The sequence below is a fragment of the Bos taurus genome, chromosome 4 (genome assembly GCF_002263795.3).
Source record: "Bos taurus isolate L1 Dominette 01449 registration number 42190680 breed Hereford chromosome 4, ARS-UCD2.0, whole genome shotgun sequence".
In the NCBI taxonomy this organism is placed as follows: Eukaryota; Metazoa; Chordata; class Mammalia; order Artiodactyla; family Bovidae; genus Bos; species Bos taurus.
In genome coordinates, this window is record NC_037331.1 from 102744754 (window position 1) to 102757376 (window position 12623).

The 12623-nt window shown below is 38.4% G+C and overlaps 1 protein-coding gene across 2 annotated transcripts in view; it reads left to right on the forward strand.

Annotated features, from left to right (window-relative positions):
• The window catches only part of TTC26 (tetratricopeptide repeat domain 26), a 41610-nt gene that overhangs the window by 14073 nt on the left and 14914 nt on the right, over window positions 1-12623 (forward strand). The window contains exons 8-10 of one of the 2 annotated variants that reach the window (XM_002686999.7): window positions 6474-6548; window positions 10923-11025; window positions 12332-12387. In XM_002686999.7, the coding sequence (XP_002687045.1) occupies window positions 6474-6548; window positions 10923-11025; window positions 12332-12387 (234 nt within the window). The remainder of the gene's footprint in view (window positions 1-6473; window positions 6549-10922; window positions 11026-12331; window positions 12388-12623) is intronic. The other variant, XM_015470795.3, reaches the window with a different exon arrangement.

Sequence of the window (12623 nt, forward strand, 5' to 3'; positions counted from 1 at the left end):
TCTTAGGTTACTAGCTATGTGGTTCAGTACAAAGTATGCAAAATAACAGTACTGAATTATTGTAGGTTTTTAGTAGATAGTGAACTGAGCAATTATCAAAGATTTTATAGGCTGAAACACAGTCAGATTTATCTTTTTATGTTTAGTGCTTTTCGTATTTTGTTTAAAAAAATATTTCCTAGCCCAAATGTTGTTCTCTGATATTCTAAAAGCCTATTGTTTTGCCTTTTACAAATCCAAATTATCTGTAATTATATCTACAAGGTTTTGTTTCTCAATTAATGACAAAGATTGACAAGTTAGATTGAAAAGACAAAACCCTAATACATGTTTTAAGTATTATTGTTGCTGTTGTTGAGTCATTAAGTCCTATCTGACTCTTTGGGACTCCATGAATTGCAGTACTCCAGGCTTCTCTGTTTATCACCAACTCCTGGAGCTTGCTCCAACTCCTGTCCATGAGTCATTGATGCCATCCAACCATCTCATCTCTGTTGCCCCCTTCTCCTCTTGTTCTCAGACTTTTCCAGCATCAGGGTCTTTTCCAAAGAGTCAGCTCTTCACATTGGCTGGCCAAAGAATTTGAGCTTCCGCATCAGTCCTTCCAATGAATATTCATGGTTAATTTCCTTTAGGATTGACTGGTTTGATCTCCTTGCTGTCCAAGTGCTCTCAAGATTCATCTCCTGCTCCACAGTTCGAAAGCATCAATTTTTCGATGCTCAGCCTTCTTTACGGTCCAACTCTCACATCTGTATATGACTATTGGAAAAACCATAGCTTTGACTATGCAAACCTTTATCGGCAAAGTGATATTTCTGCTTTTTAATACTCCGTTTAGGTTTGTCATAGCTTTTCTTCCAAGGAGCAAGCATCTTTTAATTTGGTGGCTGCAGTCACCGTCCACAGTGATTTTGGAGCCCAAGAAAATAAAATCTGTCACTGTTTCCACTTTTCCCCATCTATCTGCCATGAAATAAATGATGGGACCAGATACCATATCTTCATTTTTTGAATGCTGAATTTTAAGCCAGCTTTTTCACCTTCCTCTTTCACCTTCATCAAGAGGCTCTGTAGTTCCCCTTTGCTTTCTGCTATTAAAGTGATATCATCTGCATATCTGAGGTTATTGCTACTTCTCCTGGCAATCTTGATTCCAGCTTATGCTTCATCTAGCCCAGCATTTCACATGATGTACTCTGCGTATAAGTTAAATAAGCAGGGTGACAATATACAGCCTTGACATACTCCTTTCCCAATTTTGAACTAGTCCATTGTTCCATGTCCAGTTGTAACTGTTGCTTCTTGTCCTGCATACAGGTTTCTCAGGAGGCAGGTTAAGGTGGTCTGATATTCCCATCTCTTTAAGAATTTTACATAGTTTGTTGTGATACACACAGCCAAAGGCTTTAGCAATGAAGCAGAAGTAGATTTTTTTTTGGAATTCTCTTGCTTTTTTCTATGATCAAGTGTATATTGGCAATTTGATCTCTGGTTCCTCTGCCTTTTCTAAATCCAGCTTGAACATATGGAAGTTCTCAGTTCATCTGCTGCTGAAGCCTAGCTTGAAGGATTGTGAGCATAGTCTTGCTAGCATGTGAAATGAGTGCAATGGTATGGTAATTCGAACATTCTTTGGCATTGCCTTTCTTTGGGATTGGAATGAAAACTGACCTTTTCCAGTCCTGTGGCCACTACTGAGTTTTCCAAATTTACTACCACACTGAGTGCAACACTTTAACAGCATCTTCTTTTAGGATCTGAAATAGCTCAGCTGGAATTCCATCACCTCCACTAGCTTTGTTCATCGTAATGCTTCCTTAGGCCCACTTAACTTCGCACTCCAAGATGTCTGGCTCTAGGTGAATGAGTACACCATTGTAGTTATCTGGGTCATTAAGACCTTTCTTGTTCAGTTCTTCTATGTGTTCTTGCCACGTCCTCTTAATTCCTTCTACTTCTGTGATTCCTTGCCATTTCTGTCCTTTATTGTGCCCATCTTTGCATGAAATGCTCCCCTGTTATCTCCAGTTTGTTTGAAGAGATCTCTAGTCTTTTTCATTCTGTTGTTTTCCTCTTTATTCACTAAAGAAGGCTTTCTTATCTCTTCTTGCTATTTTCTGGAGGTCTGCATTCAGTTGGGTATATCTTTCCCTTTCTCCGTTGCCTTTTGCTTGTCTTCTTTTCTCAGGTATTTGTAAAGTCTCCTCAGACAACCACTTTGCCTTCTTGCGTCTCTTCTTCTTTGAGATGGTTTTGGTCACTGCCTCCTGTACAATGTATAAGCCTCCATCCATTGTTCTTCAGACACTGTCTACCAGATCTAATCCCTTGAACCCAGTTGTCATCTCCACTGTATAATCATAAGGGATTTTCATTTTAAATATAGGACACAGAAAATTTGAATGTGAAAGCATGTATATCATGAGGAATATTTCTTACATGATTTCTATCATGTTTTTGTACTTTTTTTTTTTAACTTTTATTTTATTTTTAAACTTTACAATATTGTATTAGTTTTGCCAAACATCCAAACGAATCCGCCACAGGTATACCCGCGTTCCCCATCCTGAACCCTCCTCCCTCCTCCCTCCCCTACCCTCCCTCTGGGTCGTCCCAGTGCACTAGCCCCAAGCATCGAGTACCGTGCATCGAACCTGGACTGGCGACTCGTTTCATACATGATATTATACATGTTTCAATGCTATTCTCCCAAATCTCCCCACCCTCTCCCTCTCCCACAGAGTCCATAAGACTGATCTATACATCGGTGTCTCTTTTGCTGTATCGTACACAGGGTTATTGTTACCATCTTTCTAAATTCCATATATATGTGTTAGTATACTGTATTGGTGTTTTTCTTTCTGGCTTACTTCACTCTGTATAATAGGTTCCAGTTTTATCCATCTCATTAGAACTGATTCAAATGTATTCTTTTTAATGGCTGAGTAATACTCCATTGTGTATATGTACCATAGCTTTCTTATCCATTCATCTGCTGATGGACATCTAGGTTGCTCCCATGTCCTGGCTATTATAAACAGTGCTGTGATGAACATTGGGGTACATGTGTCTCTTTCCCTTCTTGTTTCCTCAGTGTGTATGCCCAGCAGTGGGATTGCTGGATCATAAGGCAGTTCTATTTCCAGTTTTTTAAGGAATCTCCACACTGTTCTCCATAGTGGCTGTACTAGTTTGCATTCCCACCAACAGTGTAAGAGGGTTCCCTTTTCTCCACACCCTCTCCAGCATTCATTGCTTGTAGACTTTTGGATCGCAGCCATTCTGACTGGCGTGAAATGGTACCTCATAGTGGTTTTGATTTGCATTTCTCTGATAATGAGTGATGTTGAGCATCTTTTCATGTGTTTGTTAGCCCTCTGTATGTCTTCTTTGGAGAAATGTCTATTTAGTTCTTTGGCCCATTTTTTGATTGGGTCATTTATTTTTCTGGAGTTGAGCTGTAGGAGTTGCTTGTATATTTTTGACATTTTAACTCTAAAATAAGATGACCTACGTCTTCTATTTATACCTCAATGTTTTAACAGCTTTATTGAGGTATAACTAATGTACCATGGAGTCACCCTTTTGAAATATACAATTCTGTGGGGTTTAGTGTATTCACCACTGAGTTTAATCTTCACCACAGTCAATTTTACTCACTTATTTATTTATTTTTAAACACTTCCCCCCCGCCCCCTATTTTTGACTACACCATGCAGCTTGCAGGATCTAACTTCCCTAACCAGGGATTGATCCCACACCCTTGGCAGTGAAAGTGCTGAGTCCTAACCACTGGACTGCCAGGGAATTCCCACCACAGTCAATTCTAAAGCATTTCCATTACTTCACAGAGAAACTCCATAATCTATAGCTATCAACTGCCATCCCGCCAACCCCAAACAGCTACTAATCCACTTTCTGTTTCTATAGATTTGTGTGTTTTGGATATTTCCTCTAAAAAGGAGTCATATTTTAATAATATATCATCTTCTATGATTGGCCTGTTTTACTTTAGCTTAATGTCTATGAAGTTCATCTTGTTATAGCATGTTTCAGTACTTCATTCATTTTTATCACCAAATAATATTCCATTGTATGGATATACCACATTGTATTTTTCCAATTGTCAGAGATGGATATTTCGATTGTTTCCACATGCTTCCTATTATGATAATGCTGCTGTAAACAGGTATATACATGTTTTGGGGCACGTTTTGTATAAGTTTCATTTATCTTGGGCATATACCTAGAAATGGAAATCCTGGGTCATATAGTAGCTATATTTAATTGAGGAACTTTCAGACTATTTTCCAAAGTGGCTGCACCAGTTTCCACTCCCACTAGCAATGTGTGTAAGAGTTTCGAGTTTCAATGTTTCTACATCCTTACCAACAGTTGTTATTATCTGTCTTTTTTATTCTAGCCATCCCCGGGGATGTGGAGTGGAATCTCACTGTAATCTTGATTTGTATTTTCCTGACAGCTGGAATGATGTTGAGCATCTTTTCATGTGCAGTGAGCACTGCTTTGAATTTTGTGCCCTGTGCATCTCACTTGCCTCACCTTTCATCCTGGCTAGCCAAAGATCAAAGCTAGCCTCATAATACTAAAAGATTTTGTCTTTTCACTTTCATTCACTTTTGAGTGTGCAATGAAGTTTTCCAGGGACAGCATGATTTCAAAATAGATTGATTACAGGCACAGATATGCCAATCAAGCTGTCATCTGTTAAGGCAGACATTGAAGAGACTTGCAAAAATAGATAACAGTACCATTCTTGTCACTAAATTTATGTATTGGTAAATACAGTTTTTTTTTTTTAATGAAAAATACATTATTTGTGTTAATGTGTAGTAAGTTTATTAGTACTTTTGATTAATTGAATACTTTAAATTTCTGTTTTAATTTCTAATACAATATATATGAATGGCTGTAACTCACATAAACAAAAACTCTTTGGGATCCTTAGTAATTTTTAAGGTTTAAAAAAGATCTTGAGATCAAAAAGCTTGAAAACTGCTGAACTAGCCTAATATTACCCAAGACTTTGGAATTCCTGCTGTAGACAAGAGGAGATTAGTAAAAGGTTGCTAAATAGGTGTGCATTCCCATATGATATCAGGTAGAACAAGTTTGTAGTGCTTAGTGAGAACAGTCAAGAATTTAATTATTTTATCCAGAAAATCTTAGGTATCCACGATGGAGGTAGAAAAAGAAGGTGAGAATTAGTCAAAATTATAGACTGGCAAGAGGGAATAGCAGAAAGCTGAGGGAGTGGATAAATAAGCCTCAGACATTACTAAAGACACTGTAGAAATGGCTGACCATTTGTTCTAGGGGAAGTTAAAGAAACAGGATAAAACAAAAGAGATCTGATAGTTTTGATAAATAGTAACATAGAGGGGAGAAGGTACATTAATTGCATCATGTAAATAAAGGCCAATTCAGCAGGAAGAAAGTATAGGAAAATTCAGGACACAGGTGGAATGGTCAGATTGAAGAATCAACCTTAGTGGACTTCCCTGGTGTTACAGTGGTTGAAAATCCAACTGCTAATGTAGGAGACACAAGTTCAATCCCTGGTCCAGAAAGATTCTGCCTGCCATTGAGCAACTAAAGCCTGTGTGCCATACCTACTGAGCCTGAGCTCTAGAGCCCTTGACCACAACTACTGAACTACTGAGCCCAAGCCTTGCAACTACTGAAGCCCAAGTGCCTCAACCCCGTGCTCTGCAAGAGAAGCCTATACACTTCAGTGAAGAGTAGCCCCCTCTCACCACAACTACAGAAAGCCCACGTGCAGCAGTAAAGACCTAGGGCAGTAAAAAATAATAAGTAATAAATAAATAAGTTAATTAATTTAAAATGTTAAATAAAGAAAAATAACCAACCTTAGTTGTTAAAAGTTGATCACCCAAAAGGAAAGACTAACTGTGCTGCTGCTAAGTCGCTTCAGTTGTGTCCGACTCTGTGCGACCCCATAGATGGAAGCCCACAAGGCTCCCCCGTCCCTGGGATTCTCCAGGCAAGAACACTGGAGTGGGTTGCCATTTCCTTCTCCAATGCATGAAAGTGAAAAGTGAAAGGGAAGACGCTCAGTCGTGTCTGACTCGTAGCGACCCCATGGACTACAGCCTACCAGGCTCCTCCATCCATGGGATTTTCCAGGCAAGAGTACTGGAGTGGGGTGCCATTGCCTTCTCCGAAGACTAACTCTAGGAGTCTTCAGACTTGGGTTCACCAGTTTCAGACTTGCTGCGTAGAGGTTCAGTTGTTTAACGTTTATAAGCCTCAAGGTTCTCATCTGTAAAATAAGGAGAATAATAATTACATTATTTCTCAGAGCCCTGCAGAACAAAGGAAGCAGCATGTTAAATTCTTCGTAAGCTATAAAACTTTGTAATTCTTACAGGTGATGTAAGAACTATACACTTGTCATTTTCATAAGCCTTTCCTTTTTTTAATTTCAGGCAGAACTCAAAAGCTTGATGGACAACGCTTCTTCTTCCTTTGAATTTGCTAAAGAGCTCATCAGGCACAATCTGGTGAATAAGAGTTTCTAGTCTTGATGATTTGAGGCCTACCCTATTTTGGGTACATTACAGTGGTTGGGAAGATGAATGAAGGGAGATATCTCGACAAGTATTTCTCTACTCCAAGTGAACTCTTTCTTCTTGTGGAGGAGAGAGAATGAGTTTAAGATACCAGGTTCTTTCCTTACTGGGAAGGCAGTAACACATACTTAACATTTAGAAAGAAGTGTGAGGCAGTGAGATCCAAGTGTTCATGTTGTTGGCAAAGACAAAGGAACATATCCTTTACTTTCTGATGAAAGTGAAAATCCTTTACTTTCTGATGAAAGTAAAACTTGAGTTGGTCTTTGAAGAATGACTTGGATTTAAAGGGTTCATTTGTGGCAAGGACATGGATGAATGAATGAAGACGACATATGTGAGCAGACTGAATTTACTGGGACAGAAAATTTGCACGGGGATAGTTGCTAAAAAAAAAAAAAGATTCAGATGAAGTTTCAAGTTGGATTCAATTGACTCAGCAGTAAAGTGGGTGCAGAGCAGCTGTATTCAACTCAGACACCTGGGGACACTGAGCAAATTACTCAGTATTGTTGAGTTTCAGATTCCTCGTGTGAATATGGCAGTAGTAATAACTACACCTTTTCCTTCTGATTTCTCTGCACCTTCATTAGCACTAAGTCTCCCAGTACCAATGCTGAAAACCGTAGCTGGTTTAGACTCTCTCTTCCCCTTTATTTCTGATACTCAGCCGCTTAATCCTATTAATTCTTCTATTTATTCCATTCCTCCTCTAACTCAGGCCTCCATCACAGGGTTTTCTGAGGTTATTTTGCATTATGAGCTTCTGCCTCTAACCTTTTCACTTCTAATTTAGTCTATAAATTAAAGCCAGATTGATTTTTGTGGAGAATATGATGTTAGAGAGAGTAGTCTGGAAATTAAACTTGGAAAGAGATGAAGACTGGAAGATTAAGAGATTAAGATTTAGGAGTTTTCATAAGAGTAGGGATAGCTGAAGAAAAGGTTAAAAAAAGAGAAATACGGTTCCAAGAGTGTGTTTGTATTTAAGGGGCTGAAAGAGGAGAATAAGAAAATAAAAAAAGGCAGGCAAGAGAAAACACCTACATAATGTACAACCCCTTCTGCAGCACAGGTTTGAAATGCATGGGTCCACTCATACACAGATTTTTCTCAGTCGTAAATATTATACCATCTGAGGTGGGTTGAATCCTCGTATACGGAGGAACCCTGCATGTGGGTGGCTGACTGTAAATCACATTTGAATTTTCAACTGTGTGGAGAGTCAGTGCCCTTAAACAATCTCCATCACCATTGTTCAATGGTCAACAGTCATTTTACAAAATTTTTCTAATTTTTATATAATTTTTAAAGGTTATACTCCATTTACAGTTATTACAAAATATCAGCTATGTGCTCTGTGTTGTACAAATACATCTTTATTCCTATCTTACACCCAATAGTCTGTACTTCCCCCAGCCCCCACATACTGCCCTCCCCACTGGTAACCACTAGTTTGTTCTCTATATCTGTGAGTCTGTCTGCTTCTTTTCTGCTCTATTCACAGATGTGTTGCGTCTTTTTTAGATTCCACATATAAGTGACATCAAGCAGTATTTGTCTCTCTGTCCGACTTACTTCACTTAGCATAATGCCCTCCAGGTCCATCATGTTGCAAATGGCAAAATTTCATTATTTTTTATGGCTGAGCAATATTCCATTGTATATACAGACCACATCTTCTTCGTCCATTCATCTCATCTGTTGATGGACACGTAGGTTGCTTCTGACTGTAATGTCATTGTGTTGTGCTGTGCTTAGTCGCTCAGTCATGTCCGACTCTTTGTGACCCCATGGACTGTAGCCTGCCAGGCTTCTCTGTCCATGAGGCTTCTCCAGGCAAGAATACTGGACTGAGTTGCCATGCCTTCCTCCAGGGGATCTTCCCAATCCAGGGATTGAACCCAGGTCTCCTGCATTGTAGTGGATTCTTTACTGTCTGAGCCACCAGAGAAGCCATCATGGAAGTTGTAATGTCATTATAACTACACATTTTAATCACCCAGGGGATTTTTAAAAATATTAATGTGTGAGATTTTTATCGAATGGTTGGGCTAAGGTTCAACTATCAATACTTTTCTTAAAAGTTTTCCAAGTGGATATAATATACAGCCAGAGTAAAGAACCTTTATTTATACATATAACTGGAAGGTGCATATTAGCTAGTGATGGGAGTTATACTTGGAGGGTGGGATTAAAAAGAAAAGTGAGAGAATGGTAATTTTCCTTTTGCCTGTTGTAATACTATATGTAAGTTTTTTCTAGTAAATACAGATTAATTTTATAGTTTAAGACAAAACCTGAAAAAAATATTAAGCAGTATAAATTGTTACTGACATCAGCTTTTGCAGTCAGACCTGATGTCAAAATCAAGTACACGAGATACTAGCTTTGTAACTTTGGGTAAGTCACTAAACACTGATGAGTCTCTGTGTTCTCTATGTAGAATAGAGGAAATCACAGCACCTACCTCATTTCCTTGTGAAGATGAAAGGAGGTAATATATGTAAGGTGCCTCAGGCAGCATACAGCATACAGTCAGCATTTAGTGACTAGTGCTTTTATTGTCATGCTATGGCCACCGGTGTCAAAACTGCAGATATGTCATGGAGCAACAAGAGAGGAAAGTCTATTGAATTTGGTCAAAGGGGTTGATATTTGTGACTTGTAGAATGGGTTTATTAGTGTGCAGAGAGCAGCAGCAAGTTTTCTGGGAGGTTAAGGAGAGGAAGAGAAGAAGTTGAAACAGCAAGCCACTTACTTTTCAAGTGTGGCATTGAAAAAAGGAGAAAAAGTACGATGCTGTTCAGAGGGAACAGTGACACCAAGTGAAGTGAAGATTTTTCAAGAGAGTAGAAACCTTTGTGCATATTTAAAGTTGAGAAGTGGGACCAGGATTAATGAAATAGAATATTAATGCAGAAACAAAATCCAAATGGAGTTAAAATCATGACATCAAAGAAGACAATTGTAGGAATTAATCTTGGCAAGGGAAGGGAGCATCTTAGACAAAGAGAACCAAAAAAAAAAAAAAAAATGACCAGATGGATATTTTGATATAGAAAGAAGAGATTAGGTAGTTTATGCCTGATTGCCTTGATTTCTGTATATTTGTGATATAATTTACTATGTGTCAGATACTGTGCTAGGCTGTGGGTACAAAACAGCATGTAAACAGTCCTTTCATGGATGGTGTTTTTGTTTTAGCTGTCCTCTGTAGCTTTTATTATTATATGACAACATACTTAAGTTTGCTCTTTGAAGGTCTCTCCTCATTTGAGTATACAGACAGGACTATATAGTACAATATCGGAGAAGGCAATGGCACCCCACTCCAGTACTTTTGCCTAGAAAATCCCATGGATGGATGAGCCTGGTAGGCTGCAGTCCATGGGGTCGCTAAGAGTCAGACCTGACTGAGCGACTTCACTTTGACTTTTCACTTTCATGCATTGGAGAAGGAAACGGCAACCCACTCCAGTGTTCTTGCCTGGAGAATCCCAGGGACGGGGGAGCCTCGTGGGCTGCCGTCTCTGGGGTCTCACAGAGTCGGACACGACTGAAGCGACTTAGCAGCAGCATATAGTATAGCATAACTATACTATAAGTCATAGACAGGAGAAGGACTTTTTCCTGGTGTAGCCCTGGTATTACAATACCAGGCATATAGTAGGTGTTAATGAATATTTACTAATATTTTAATAAAACAAAATATAACGTATGATATGCCATGCATGTAGCCCACTTTAACTTATTTCATCCTTATGATAACTCTGAACATTACTAATGCCATTACTAATTAGGTGGACATTACTAATGCCATTTAGAGATGAGGAAATAATCTCAGAAGGATTTCATAAATTCCTTCATGGAGTTTTTAATGTAGAATATCTGTCTAGAAAGAAGTTTCATTAATTATTGGGTACTTTAAGAGTTTCATATAGTTCTTATGAGGCAAAAAGGAAATATATGCAATAGGGCCATGCCTTTATTCTATTTCTTACATTTAGGATGACTTTTTTTTTTCCTGGCTGTGAAGCACATGGGACTTAGCGCCCCAAACAAGGATCAAATCCATAGCCCCTACATTTGAAGCACAGAGTCTTAACCACTGGACTGCCAGAGAAGTCCCTAGGATGCCTTTTTTTTTTTTTTTTTAATGAGGTCAAGGTCATGTGTGTATAGAAAAAGCTTCAAAAATATATTCCTCCCTTCAAAGAGTAACTGTTGTGTCAGGTCCGTGTGTATTTCCACCAGTAAACGTACTCATATTTGCTGCCATAATAATGGCTTTTCTGTCTTTAGGTAGTCTTCCGAGGAGGAGAAGGGGCTTTGCAAGTTTTGCCTCCCCTGGTTGATGTCATTCCTGAAGCTAGGCTAAACTTAGTGATTTACTATCTTCGTCAAGGTAAGAGAAATATGTCTTGATCTTGCCTATGTAAGATATTTTAGAACATTTACTCTCCAACTGAACTACTTGTTTAACCTTTAAAATCACTTCATAATACCCAAAAATATATTTGCAGCAGGTTCTCAGGACAGAGCAAACTTATTGATATTTATCTGTTGTGCCTTTTCTCTTCATCTCCTCTTTCCTCTTCTGTTGCTTCCAATCTCTCGCCCATTCTGGTTTTTTCTTTCCCTCTTATTTTTCTGCCCTTTGTCCTCTATTCATTTTATTTCAGGTTTTCTGTTGTTTTTCCTTTCCCTCCCTCATTTCTTCTTTGTTGTGTGTTCCTCTGTGTGTAAAGTCCATCTACTGTTCCTTGGGTCTTTTCTTCCCCATCATTAACTTTTTTATTTGCTCTAATTATCTGTCTTTCTGTTTCTTTGTACCCCCAGCTCCTGCAAAATATGAAGATGCAAAATGAGCATGGTATTTGTTGCCCTGAGTAAGGATAAATTGTAGGCACAGGCCCAAGCAGCGTGTTGTCTCACAGTTGTGAACGCGGGGTGGGAGCTCCCACGCAGAGGCGCTGGCACTCAGTCATGGGCCTCAGACTAAGTGTGGGCCTTTTAAGGTGCACGGTAGGAACCAACCAGGCAACATATTCATCACTGAGGGAAATGTGAAGTGTTTATTAACAGGAGACCGTGAACTTGCAAATAGTTCTCTAATTTGGTACATCAGCGCAAAGAAATAAGCTTTTGGACAAGAATTAAAGAAACACCTTATATATTTTATAAACTAATTTTTATTCTAGGAACTTTCAAACACAAACAAAACAAGTTAATAGTATGAACACCCAAATAATAACCCCAGATACAATAGTTTTGTAGATATTGCCAGTCTTTCTTAATTTATCCTCCTTCTTCCAGTTTTGTTATGAAATATTTTAAAGCGAATCCCAGCCTTCGTGTCATTTTACTCCTATGTACTTTATGTGTATATATATATATATATATATATATATATACACACACACATACACACACACACATATAAAATGGATGTTTTTCTTATATAATTACAATGCCATAAGCATATACTTCCCTGTTCCTTATTTTTAGCTTGAACCCTTAAGTGCTTCGTGGCTTAATACAGGTTTCCTACAGATATTTGGTTATCTACTACTAAGCATTGAACTTCATGGAGAGTTAAGAGACAAGAAAAGCAAATCATACTTCTCATGAATATTTGAAGGACCTTATCATTTGGGGCAACTGTTTGCTAGGATACAGATTAATATGGCTACATATTTCTTATATTTCAGATGATGTACAGGAAGCTTATAACTTAATTAAGGATCTGGAACCTACTACTCCTCAGGTAATTGACAATGTGTTACATTTTTACTAACCAAGTTCTGTTAAAGGTGGAATTTCTGTTGAAAGGTAGTTGGAAGGCATATTAGGGAAGATTCCTGCTTGTAGACTCTCAGGAAAGTTTGTGTATGTTGATCTGGGAATATTACATGAGACTTTTGATATGAGAATCAATATTCTGGGCTTTTTTGAAATTTGTAAACTCCCATAAATATGGTCATTTCCTCAAAAGGGTTGAAG